Below are 12,571 nucleotides of genomic sequence, written 5' to 3'. Positions count from 1 at the left end.
ACCAAACGGCAGCAAAATAAGTGTACAAACACATTCTGGCTACCATCAGGGACCCCAGGGAGACCCCTGCAGCACCCCATACAGCGCCCCCAGCGGGAGCAGGGAGGGAGGGAGAGCCCACAACCCGGCCAGAAGGGGGATCCTACAGAGACCACCAGCCCTGCTATCCCCCCCAGAGTGGGCCCACAACCCCCCAAACGTCCCCAGGGACAAGGGAGTATCAGTACTCACAGTCCAGAAGCGGGCATCGCTCAGATACGGGAGACCTCCCACCCTCAGTGGGGGTGCCGTCAGCCAAGGAGGGATGCTGGCAACAAGCGGGTGATCCGGGTTGAGACACCCTCAGCGAAGACGCAGCTCCACAGGCTCATCCCCATTCGGAGGGGTACTGTCGTTGCGAGGCCTTGGCGTAACCTGCGACGCTCGTTGGCAGGCTGGGACTCCATAAGGATCCATATTACCCAGTCCGAGCCCCAGCGCTGCAGTCACTTGCAGTCCTCCAGGAAAGGAATCCCTGACTAACTAGTGATAGTGGGATAAATAAAAATCTATTGTGCAAAGAATAACGCATAAATTTAGAAAAAAACAAAGAAAACCGAGACCCTAGGTCTCAGCAGGGAAGACCTAGCTCTACTGCTGACACTAGGCAGTATAAAACTGAGGTAATATCAGATTGGGTTCAGGATAATGGCTGAGGGATGGCCCCCTAGTGGCGAGCCGAGGTATAAAAGTTTTTTTGTATTAACCGGATAATCAATTATCTGCCTAGCCTGCTCCTGCAGAGTGCACCATTACCCATTAGTGAAGGCTAATACCATCGGGCGGCGACTGTTAGAGGACTCAGAGAAAAAAATGTTTTCATTACCTAATATTCTTATTACAAAGCTTCAGCTGAATGCAAAATGTTTCTTGTATGAAGGGTTGCTAATATCCTAATGTATTTTACCTCAACATGCAATTATATGACGATATGTAACAAATTCTCAGTATATTTCTTGATTTAATTCAGAATTTTTACTGATATTGAAATTTGCACTCCCGTTTTATGCATCAGGTTAAAAAAAAAAAACAACCTGTATGCCGCAGCCCCCCTTACACTTACCTGAGCCCCCTCTCAATCCAGCGATGTCCACGTGAGCCTCTCTGGGGACTCGCACTTCTGATTCGTTTTTGGCAGCAGTAGTAGCCATTGGCTCATGCTACTGTCAATCACAGCCAGTGAGCAAAAAATGAGACAGAGGGGTTGGGCTTAGCCGCGGCTCCATGTGTGAATATAGAGAGACAGAGCCACGGCTCTGGAGCACGCCTGCTTGGGTGCCTCCACAACAAGCTGCGAGAGCACCTGGCAAGGGATAGAAAACAAGAGCGCGGGCGAGGGACCTGAGAAGAGAAGGAGGATCTGGACTGCTCTGTACAAAGCCATTCCACAGAGCAGGTAAGTATAACATGTTTATTAAGGGAAAAAAAAATTTTTCATTGCAGATTCTAACCCGCATGGTACGGGTTAGAACGGTTCGGTACAGCGGCGCTTTTCCACTACATGGTACGGCGACGGTACGGCTCGCTTAAACAGTACCACCTCGGTTGGGGTTCCAAGCAGGCCGTACTGATACCATATCCCACAATCCTTTGCATGCAGCATTGATTGCTTGTCACTACTAGCCACTGATTGGTCAGAGAATTATTGTAATCCCACCCACTTAATACTAAGTACTACAACAGTGGAAAAGCAAACCGAGCCGAGTAGAGCCTATACAGTGCTGAACACTAGAAAAACATTAGGTGTGGCCAAATCAACTGTTTGGAACATCTTTAAAAAGAAAGAATGCACAGGTGAGCTCAGCAACACCAAAACACCCTGAAGACCACGAAAAACAACTGTGGTGGATGACTGAAGAATTCTTTCCCTGGTGAAGAAAACACCCTTCACAACAGTTGGCCAGATCAAGAACACTCTCCAGGAGGTAGGTGTATGTGTGTCAAAGTCAACAATCAAGAGAAGACTTCCCCAGAGTGAATACAGATGGTTCACCACAAGATGTAAACCATTGGTGAGCCTCAAAAACAGGAAGGCCAGATTAGAGTTTGCCAAACCATCTAAAAAAGCCTTCACAGTTCGGGAACAACATCTTATGGACAGATGAGACCAAGATCAACTTGTACAAGAGTGATGGGAAGAGAAGAGTATGGAGAAGGAAATAAACTGCTCATGATCCAAAGCATACCACCTTATCAGTGAAGCGTGGTGGTAGTGTCATGGTGTGGGCATGTATAGCTGCCAATGGAACTGGTTCTCTTGTATTTATTGATGATGTGACTGCTGACAAAAGCAGCAGGTTGAATTCTGAAGTGTTTCGGGCAATATTATCTGCTCATATTCAGCCAAATGCTTCAGAACTCATAGACGGCACTTCACAGTGTCCGTGTCAGGGTGACCGGCTTCCATGTCAGGGTGACTGGCAGGTGGTGCAGAGGAGCAGAAAGGGCGGGATCAGTGGCTGGGTGCGAGTGAGAGGAGCGTGTGTGTGAGAGAGTAACCCCCCCCCCCCCAGTAGAACGGCGGCGGCAGTGGCGGCGAGCGGTGCTAGAACCCCCCCAGAAGTAAAAGCAGGCGGCGAGCGGGTTGGAAACCCCCCCCCCTTTTTGCGGGCAGCGTGCAATAACCCCCCCTGTTTTTTCGGCGAGCGGTGCGGTAACCCACCCACCCCCCGGACAGAGAGGGAGCAGAGGAGACTAGCAGAACAAAGGCTGACCGGGAAGTGACCGAGGGAGGTGGGTGCAGAGAGAAAGACTGACCGACTGAGGGAGGAATCGCCATCAGGAACTGCAAGTGACAGGCTTAAAAGGGACACACACTAGGTAAGTAAGACTGGTGAATGAGATTGAACACTGACTGAGGGTGTAGTGTAGTACCCGAGTACCTATTACTACCTGAGTGCCTGTGAGTACCTATTACAACTGTGAGTGTTGTCGGGGCTGTGTGTCTGTGAGTGTTGTGCGACTGAGTGTTGTGCGACTGACCGGGCCGTGCGGCTGGGAGTGTTGTGCGGCTGGGAGTGTTGTGCGGCTGACCGGACTGTGCGACTGGGAGTGTGGTGCGACTGACCGGGCTGTGCGACTGAGTTTTTGTGCGACTGTGTTGTGCGACTGACCGGGCGGTGCAACTGTGAGTGTTGTGCGACTGACCAGGCTGTGCGACAGTGTCAAGTGAGTGTAGTGGAGTACCAGAGGGTGAGAAGGTAGAGTTAGGAAGCCAGGAAATAGCCACACAGGATAGACTTAAATTACTGAATCCCCATTAGATTAGTAGGTACAATGCCCGGCGGGTGTGGAGATGCGATTTTGTGTTAATCTTGTGATATGTATGCGGCGGGCAGCACAGTGGTGTAGTGGTTAGCACTTTCACATAGCAGCAAGAGGGTCACTGGTTCGATTTCCAACCACGACACTACCTGCCTGGAGTTTGCTTGTTCTCCCTGTGCCTGCATGGGTTTCCTCCGGGTACTCCGGTTTCCTCTCACACTCCAAAGACATGCTGGTAGGTTAATTGGATCCTGTATAAAATTGGCCCTACTATGAATGTGAGTTAGGGACCTTAGATTGTAGGCTCCTTGAGGGCAGGGACTGAGGTGAATGTGTAATGTATATGTGAAGCGCTGCGTAAATTGACAGCGCTATACAAGTACCTGAAATAAAATAAATACATACCACTGGTACTTTCAATGTATGCGTTCCTCGATCATGCGATCGAGGGCAAATACAAATGCGCAAAATGTAAGCATGTTGCTTCCCTGGAAGCTCAGGTCCTGAATCTAGGGAAGCAGCTGGCAACACTGAGCCGAATGTCCATACCGAAGGAGAGCCGGGATTGTACCCGTCAGGCGCAGGCAGGGGTCTGCACAGAGGTGGGCGGAGTATTGGAGGTGCAGGCATCAGAGCAGAGTAGAGGGGTGACAGTTAGGAAGGGTAGAAGGGGACAAGGCAAGGAGGCCGGTCCTGGGCTGGAGCACCCCAATAAATACACCCCGTTGCGTGATGTTGGGGAAACCAGTCAGGGACCAGCATTGCTGGAGCAGAGCGACGCCCCTAGCTGCCAGGGGAAGAACTCCTCCAGTGAGGCCGGGAGAAAGGGAAGACAGGTGTTGGTGGTAGGGGGACTCAATCATTAGAAGGACAGACAGTGCAATCTGTCACAAAGACCGTGAGCGCCAAACAGTGTGTTGTTTACCGGGCGCTCGGGTTCGGCACATCACGGATCAGGTGGACAGATTACTGGGTGGGGCATGGGAAGACCCAGCTGTCATGGTACACGTGGGTACCAATGACATAGGCAGAGGAAGATGTCCTAAACGATTTCAGGGACTTAGGAGCTAAGTTAAGGATTAGGACCTCCAAGGTAGTATTTTCAGAAATACTACCTGTACCTCGAGCCACACCAGAGAGGCCGCGGGAGATTAGGGAAGTTAACAAGTGGTTGAGGAGCTGGTGTAGTAAGGAGGGTTTCGGGTTCCTGGAGAACCGGGCGGACTTCTCCATCGGCCACCAGCTCTTTGGTAGGGACGGATTACAACTAAATGGGGAGGGTGCAGCCGTAATAGGTGAGAAGATGGCCATAGAGTTAGAGGGGCTTTTAAACTAGGTGATGGGGGGGAGGGTACAGATGTAGAATTAGCCAATGGAAAGCAAGATTCAGAGGGCACAAATGGGGACATTAGCAGTAGGGTATTCAGAGTTCCTAAACCCAGGGTGGGTATGGGGAAAAATCTCAAGAGCAGCCTAAAAACATCAAATGAGGATATATGCAACCGTATAAAATTAGGAGGTTTGTATACCAATGCCAGAAGCCTGGCCAACAAGATGGGAGAGATGGAGCTGCGGATGTTTGAGGAGGACTTAGATTTTGTGGGGATAACAGAGACTTGGTTTGACAGCTCTCATGACAGGATGGCGACCATTCAGGGGTACTCCCTTTATCGCAGAGATAGAGAAGGTAAAAAAGGGGGGAGGGGTATGTCTGTATATTAAGAACAGTGTACAGGTAAATATGAGGGATGATATTAATAACGGAGCTATGGACGAGGTAGAATCTCTATGGGTAGAACTTCAAAGGGAAGGCACTGTGGGGAAGGTAATATTGGGCATATGCTATAGGCCCCCAACCAGAGGGAGGAGGGGGAGGCAGACCTCCTTTTACAGATAGGATTGGCAGCAAGGATGGGAAAAGTCATTATAATGGGGGACTTTAATTATCCGGATATAGACTGGGCAGAAGGAACCGCGCATTCAGCCAAGGCTTGGCAGTTCCTAAATGTTTTGCAGGACAATTTAATTGCGGTACTAGACCTACTGATTACCAACAATACAGACCTGCTTACGGATATAGAAATACGGGGCAACTTAGGAAACAGTGACCATAGGTCAATTAGTTTCAGTATTAATCATAGTAATAGGAAACATAAGAGTAATATAAGGACACTGAATTTCAAAAGAGCCAATTTCCCAAAACTACGCTCGCTGCTAGAAAATATCAAATGGGATAGAACCCTGGGAACAAAGAACACGGAGGAAAAATGGGAGTGCTTCAAGAGCATACTTAAGGGGATTGGCCAGTGCATTGCAAAGGGAAATAAATTTAAAAGAGCTAAACTAAACCGTGGGTGGCTAAACTCCAACATAAAAATGCATATTAGTGCTAAAGAAAAGGCCTTCAAAAAATACAAGACTGAGGGGTCATTGGCAGCATTCAAGCATTACAAAGAGTGTAATAAGAAATGTAAAGACGAAATCAAGGCAGCTAAAATAGAACACGAGAGACATATAGCGGAAGAGAGTAAAAAGAACCCCAAGAAATTCTTTAAGTATATAAACAGTAAGAAAGCGAGGCCAGAACACATTGGCCCCATAAAAAGATGACAAAGGAAATATGGCCACAGAGGACAGAGAAAAGGCGGAAGTGTTAAATAATTTCTTCTCTTCAGTCTTCACAAAATAATCGGGGGGCTACACTAATCCAGCTTGTAAGGCCAAACTAAATAATACACCTCAGGAAGTGCCACCATGGCTAACAGAGGATAGACTTAGAGCTAAACTAGAGAAACTTAACATAAATAAATCACCGGGACCGGATGGCTTGCACCCGAGGGTTCTTAAAGAGCTCAGCCAGGTGATTGCCAGACCATTATTCTTGATCTTTAAGGATAGTTTACAGACGGGTATGGAGGGTAGGTATGGATCATAAGGTGAGTACCTGGATAGAGAACTGGCTCCAGGGGAGAGTACAGAGGGTGGTGATTAATGGGGAGTACTCGGATTGGGCGGGTGTGGAAAGTGGGGTCCCCCAGGGTTCTGTCCTGGGACCAATCCTGTTTAATTTATTCATAAATGATCTAGAGGATGGGATATCTAGTACAATCTCAGTATTTGCAGATACTAAACTAAGCATGCCAATATGCAGGATGTGGAAACCTTACAAGCGGACCTGAACAAAATAATGGGGTGAGCAACTACATGGCAGATGAGGTTTAATGTTGAAAAATGTAAAGTAATGCACTTGGGTGCCAGAAACAATAAAGCAAGCTACTCACTAGGGGGGAAACCTCTGGGTGAGTCTAGGATGGAAAAGGACCTGGGTGTACTGGTAGACAACAGGCTTGGCAGTGGCATGCAATGCCAAGCTGCTACAAGCAAAGCCAACAGAATACTGGGGATTCACTCCAGAAATAAAGAGATTATTCTCCCGCTCTACAAGACCCTGGTCCGGCCACATCTGGAGTATGCTGCCCAGTTCTGGGCACCGGTCCTCAGAAAGGATGTGCTGGAACTGGAGAGAGTCCAGAGAAGGGCAACAAAAATAATTAGGGCAATGGAGGACATCAGCTATGAGGAAAGACTATAAGCACTGAACTTATTCTCTCTTGAGAAGAGACGATTGAGGGGAGGATATGATATCAATGTACAAATACTGTACTGGCGACCCTAGCATAAGGAACAAACTATTCAGAGAAAGGGAATACAATAAGACACATGGCCACTCACTAAAACTAGAGGAAAGGCGGTTTAACCTTAAAATACGTAGGGGGTTCTTCACTGTAAGAGCAGTAAGGATGTGGAATTCTCTTATACATGCAGTCGTATCAGCAGGGAGCATCGATAGTTTCAAAAAACTATTAGATGGGCAACTTAAAGACCACAACATACAGGGGTATACAATGTACGGTTAACAGCAAACACACACACACATCATAAGTTGAATTGGATGGACAGATGTCTTTTTTCGACCTCACTAACTATGTAACTATGTAACAGTGCAGATGGACAATGACCCGAAGCATACTGCGAAAGCAACCAAAGAGTTTTTTAAGGGAAAAAAGTGGAATGTTATTCAATGGCCAAGTCAATCACCTGACCTGAATCCGATTGAGCATGCATTTCACTTGCTGAAGACAAAACTGAAGGGAAAATGCCCCAAGAACAAGCAGGAAGTGAAAACCGTTGCAGTAGAGGCCTGGCAGAGCATCACCAGGGATGAAACCCAGCGTCTGGTGATGTCTATGCGTTTCAGACTTCAGGCTGTACTTGACTGCAAAGGATTTACAACCAAGTATTAAAAAGTGAAAGTTTGATTTATGATTGTTAATCTGTCCCATTACTTTTGGTCCCTTAAAAAGTGGGAGGCACATATACAAACTGTTGTCATTCCTACACCGTTCACCTACTTTGGATGTAAATACCCTCAAATTAAAGCTGAAAGTCTGCAGTTAAAGCACATCTTGTTTGTTTCATTTCAAATCCATTGTGGGGGTGTATAGAGCCAAAAAGATTAGAATTGTGTCGATGTCCCAATATTTATGGACCGGACTGTACACACACATATATATATATATATATATATATATATATATATACACATACACATACACACACACATACATACATCCATGTACTTCAAGAAATGGATTTTATAGGGAAGTATGAATTAAAATCCATTTTTCTTTTTTTGTACATTAAGGGACACAGAGCCATGAATCATAACATATGGGACGTACCAAAGCAATGTATCTGAGGGGAGGGGGGGGGGGGACGGGACACCAAAAAATACGGCCATATGACCGTTAACAGAAGGATTACACCGCCCCCTGCAGCACACTGCGGCCAAAAGCAGACTCTCCTGGGTCCCAACATCCACTCGATGAAAACGAGTGAATGTATGCACCAACAACCAGGTCGCGGCCTTGCAAATCTGAGCCATAGAAGCTTGATGGAGATGTGCGCAAGAGGCACCTACTGCTCTGGTAGAATGTGCCTTTACAGGAAAAGGTGGATCCTTTCTTACTAAACCATACGCCTGGGTAATAACCTGGCGAATCTAACAAAAAAATCGTAGATTTAGACGCTGCCAATCCCTTTCTGGGGCCTTCTGGCAGTACAAACAAGCTCTCGATCTTCGGAATCTGAGCTGTTTCCTGTAAATGAATCTTAAGTGCACGCATTACATCAAGAGAATGCAATAACTTTTCATCCTCTAAGGAATCTGCAATAAAAGAAGGTGGTATAATATCCTGATTCAAATGAAAGGCGGACACTACCTTGGGAAAAAAAATCTGGGTGAGGACGTAAAATCACCCTATCGTGATAAAATATCAAAAATGGCTCTTTACAAGAAAGAGCTGCTAGTTCCAATACCCTTCAAGCCAAAGTTATCGCAATCAAAAAGACCAGTTTTCTGGTCAAAAGAACCAGGGGAACCTGCCCCAGGAGGTTTAAAAGGCCGTTTTTACAAAACTGCAAACACTAAATTTAAGTCCCAAGGACACAACGGTGGCTTCACTGGTGGAAGCAAACGCAATATTCCCCAGACGAAGGATGGAACCAACAAATGGGAAGCAATCGTTTCCTGGAAAAAAAACAATGAAATCTGCCCTTTAATCGTGCTCAGGGCTAATTTCATATCTACACCTGCTTGCAAGAAGGATAGAATTCTCCCGATAATATATGTGCGGGGATGCTATTTCCTGGCTTTACACCAGGCAATGTAGGATTTCCAGACCCTATAATAAATATTTCTAGAGACTGGCTTCCTGGCGTTTATCAGTGTATGGACTACGGGGCCAGATACACCCTGCGCTTCCAAGATTAAGGCTTCAATAGCTAAGCCGTTAAATTTAGAGACTGAACAGCAGGGTGGAATATCAGACCTTGAAATAGCAAGTCCGGGCGCAGTGGAAGCGCCCAGGGCCTCGTCACTGCCAACCTCTGCATACCAAATCCTCCTCGGCCAAGCTGGATCCTGCACAACAAACGCGATATCAGCTGTACCGGAGGAAAGGCATAGATCAGGGAATACGCCTCCCAAGGAGTGAAAGCATCCACTCCCGACTGCGAGTGGATCCCTGGTCCTAGACACAAATCAATCCAATTTGTTGCTGAACCTGGATGCCAGCAGATCTGCGTCTGGGACCCCCCAGCGTAGGCAGATCAATTGAAGAATCTCGGGATGTAAAGACCATTCCCCTGGAAACATCTTTTGACGGCTCAAGAAATCTGCCTGCCAATTCTCTACTCCTGGAATGAACACTGCTGTCAGGCATGGCACAAACTTTTCTGCCCAGGACAGGATAATATTCACCTCTTTCTGGGCTGATCAACTCCTTGTGCCTCCTTGATGGTTGACATAAGCCACGGCCGTGGCATTGTCGGATTGCACCCTGACAGGGTGACCCCGAAGTCTGGGCGTCAAGAAATTCAGAGCCCGACTGACTGCACGAATTTCCAAAATGTTAAATGGGGAGATGGCTCTCTACCCAAGACCATTTCCCCTGGACAGTAGCTTCCTCCAGAACTTCTCCCCAGCCTGATAAGCTGATAGAGATTCCTCTGACTCACCAGAAGTGGAAATTTTCAGCTTGACCTTCTATAGGGTCACCCTCAGCTACATCTTCCACATCCTCTGCCCAATCCTGAACTGATTCAGGGGCGGCTCAGGAGAGGTGGATCTAACCCGCTTCTTTCTGTGGTACTGGATTCATGTCAGCAATCCTACCCTCTAGGCTGGCTAATGGTGATGCCAAATTATCCTTGGTAACATAAGGTGTGGCAGAAGAACATGGAGTAGCTACTATGCCTGACAACCGTAATGGCTCAGATTGGCTAGATGCCTCTGGCTTATCAGGAGGAGTAGACACAGTGGAAGCATGACTAGGACCTTCAAGGCCTGACAGTGGCATCACAGTGCCCTTTCCAACTGTGCTCCCTCCAGCCCTTTTTCGGGCAGACATTGCTTTATAGCAAGACAAACTTGAGATACTACCTTTAAAAAGTGTACTTAAGGTCTGTGCCAAGCGTATACAGCCTAATACACACAACACTGATTATCCTAAGATACAGGACCTGTTTGTGCCAGTAACATACACCCACAGTGACTCACGCAACCCAGCTGCTGCTTGCTCTGTGTCCCTTTCAACCTGTGATCGGAGGCTAGTGTGTTGGAGACCGTTCCTTGTAGAACGTGCCCTTTTAAGCATGTGCGGCGTGGTACGTGGCGTCCACGTGCACGCCAAATCGCGTTAGAACGCGCCCACAATGCGGCGTACGCCTGTACTTAAAGGCGAAGATTCCCACGTGTGCGAACAGGCCTACGCCATAAACAAGCGATGGAGGCAGAGACGAACATGTGGACTCTTATGCGCCAGGGCAAACACAACAAACAACTGGTGGAGAGAGCAGTTTAGGCTGAATCTTATTTGTCACAGCTGATACTTCTGAGGTGATCAGCTCAGGGTAAGAAACAGTGTAACAATATGCTTTAAACATACTTTTCATAAACCTGCTACAATAATGTCATTACAAGCAGAAATACACTCGGTACAAGTCTCTGTAATCTTATTAAAAGGGAACAGTGCATAAAATATTTACAATTTTGCAATTTTTAACCTTGTAAGGTTTTGTTTGCTGTGTAAATATTTAAAATGGACTCACCAGTCCTGCTGCAGGAAACTGCCATAAGCAAGAATCCAATTTTCACCCTTCACGGGGAGCATTGTCTTGGAGACCTTCAAGGACTGGGTCCCCTATATTGTGACTATGAAATTGCTGTGGAGGCACTCGACAGAGCAAATGTTTGCCTGAGCTTTTGCCAAAGCTTCCTTTCATCGGGTTTCTACCATTGCTATGGATGAGGGTATTCCCCTGTGGGGTACTCACAGAGTAGGAAAGGGGTAAGCATGTTTGAGAAGGACTACGCAGCAACCTGGGTGCAGACCGTCCTGCAGCAAAGTTCTCGTGGTAAAAGTGAGAGAAGAAATGCCTTAAGATTTTATAAAGGACACCTGACGGAAGTGGCACGAAAGCGGGTGGCCTGTGGCGTGATGTCTCTTCTGTTCATCAACCTGAAACTAAGCTCTGAGTGGGTGAATGTTATCAGCATATTTGAAAAGTTTATACAGTGAAGTGAACTAATGTCAAACACATTCCAAGTTTCTTAAATAGCTGTAACATATAAAAATGTATACTATTTAGGATTGTGGGGCTACAGTAACAGTTGAATAAACAGCGTGACAGCTGTTTATGTTGTTGTCCCTATATAGGGCCCAGGCTTCATTCTTCACAGTGGGCATACCCCCAAAGGGGTCTTCAAGGTCTGTGTTTTATAGGGATGGACCACAGCCCTGAACCTGTATAGCACCCTGCGGCTAACTACGTACATAGGCTTTGCCAGTGTCCAATCAGCTGAAGGTACCAGGTTATAAATATTCTGTGTCCTGTATGATTGATTAGTTTAGACTATTTTCAGTAGAATTGACTCTATATTAAAAGACATATATCCTCCTAGGACACTAGCAAAAAACTGAAGCATGCTGGGGAGAGAAGGGGCTTTACAGGGACAAGCTGAAAACTTTGTTTGCCAATGACCTAACCTCCTATAGGAGGCAGTATATTATCGCAGCTGTAAAATAATTCCTGTGTCCATATTGGACAATAAAGAAAGCAGATTTATATTATTTCTATTTAGTAAAGAAATAGCGTTTATGGAGCAGATTTAAAACATCTGCTGAAGCAATATCATAAGCACTTACCCAGACTACTATTATCATCCTATTATCTATAACACTACAATTCCTATGATAGTCTGCTCCATCTAGTACCAAAAAAGTGGTATATTATAAAAATAACTCAATCAAAAAATATACTGGATTTAGGCACTAAATGGAGATGCCGACTATAGGAAGTAATTGAATTAAAGAAAATATGGGAAAATTTGTGCAACCTGGAAAAAGGCTTGAGACATTCGTCGAAAGAATGTTTTATAAATAGACCCATATGCGTCATATTTTTTCCCTTTATTATTTTCTTAGTTAGAAATAATTTTTTTTTCATCTGAATCTTTGGATACAAAAGGCCTCTTCTCTAATGTGTAGACTTGCAGCTGTCATTAGCATCTCCATTTGTTCACACACTATGCGTTTAAGTTGTAAAATACCAGAGTCTCGCTACTTACTGACTTAGAAGGTATATTTTCTGACATCTTTAGGCTTGAACACAATTTGTTGGCACTACAAAAGAATGAGGCATACCA

At 46.1% G+C, this 12,571-nt stretch overlaps 1 protein-coding gene across 1 annotated transcript in view; it reads right to left on the bottom strand.

Moving 5' to 3' along the window:
* The window catches only part of LOC309549718 (interferon-induced, double-stranded RNA-activated protein kinase-like), a 363,835-nt gene that overhangs the window by 268,194 nt on the left and 83,070 nt on the right, over window positions 1–12,571 (bottom strand). Inside the window, exon 8 of the mRNA XM_082250192.1 lies at window positions 12,515–12,548. Within this exon, the coding sequence (XP_082106318.1) occupies window positions 12,515–12,548 (34 nt within the window). The remainder of the gene's footprint in view (window positions 1–12,514; window positions 12,549–12,571) is intronic.

This window comes from Pelophylax lessonae (assembly GCF_965119305.1).
Source record: "Pelophylax lessonae genome assembly, chromosome: 3".
Taxonomy (NCBI): domain Eukaryota; kingdom Metazoa; phylum Chordata; class Amphibia; order Anura; family Ranidae; genus Pelophylax; species Pelophylax lessonae.
Note: the sequence above shows the minus strand (reverse complement) of the source record. Positions and strands in the feature narration are given on the sequence as shown.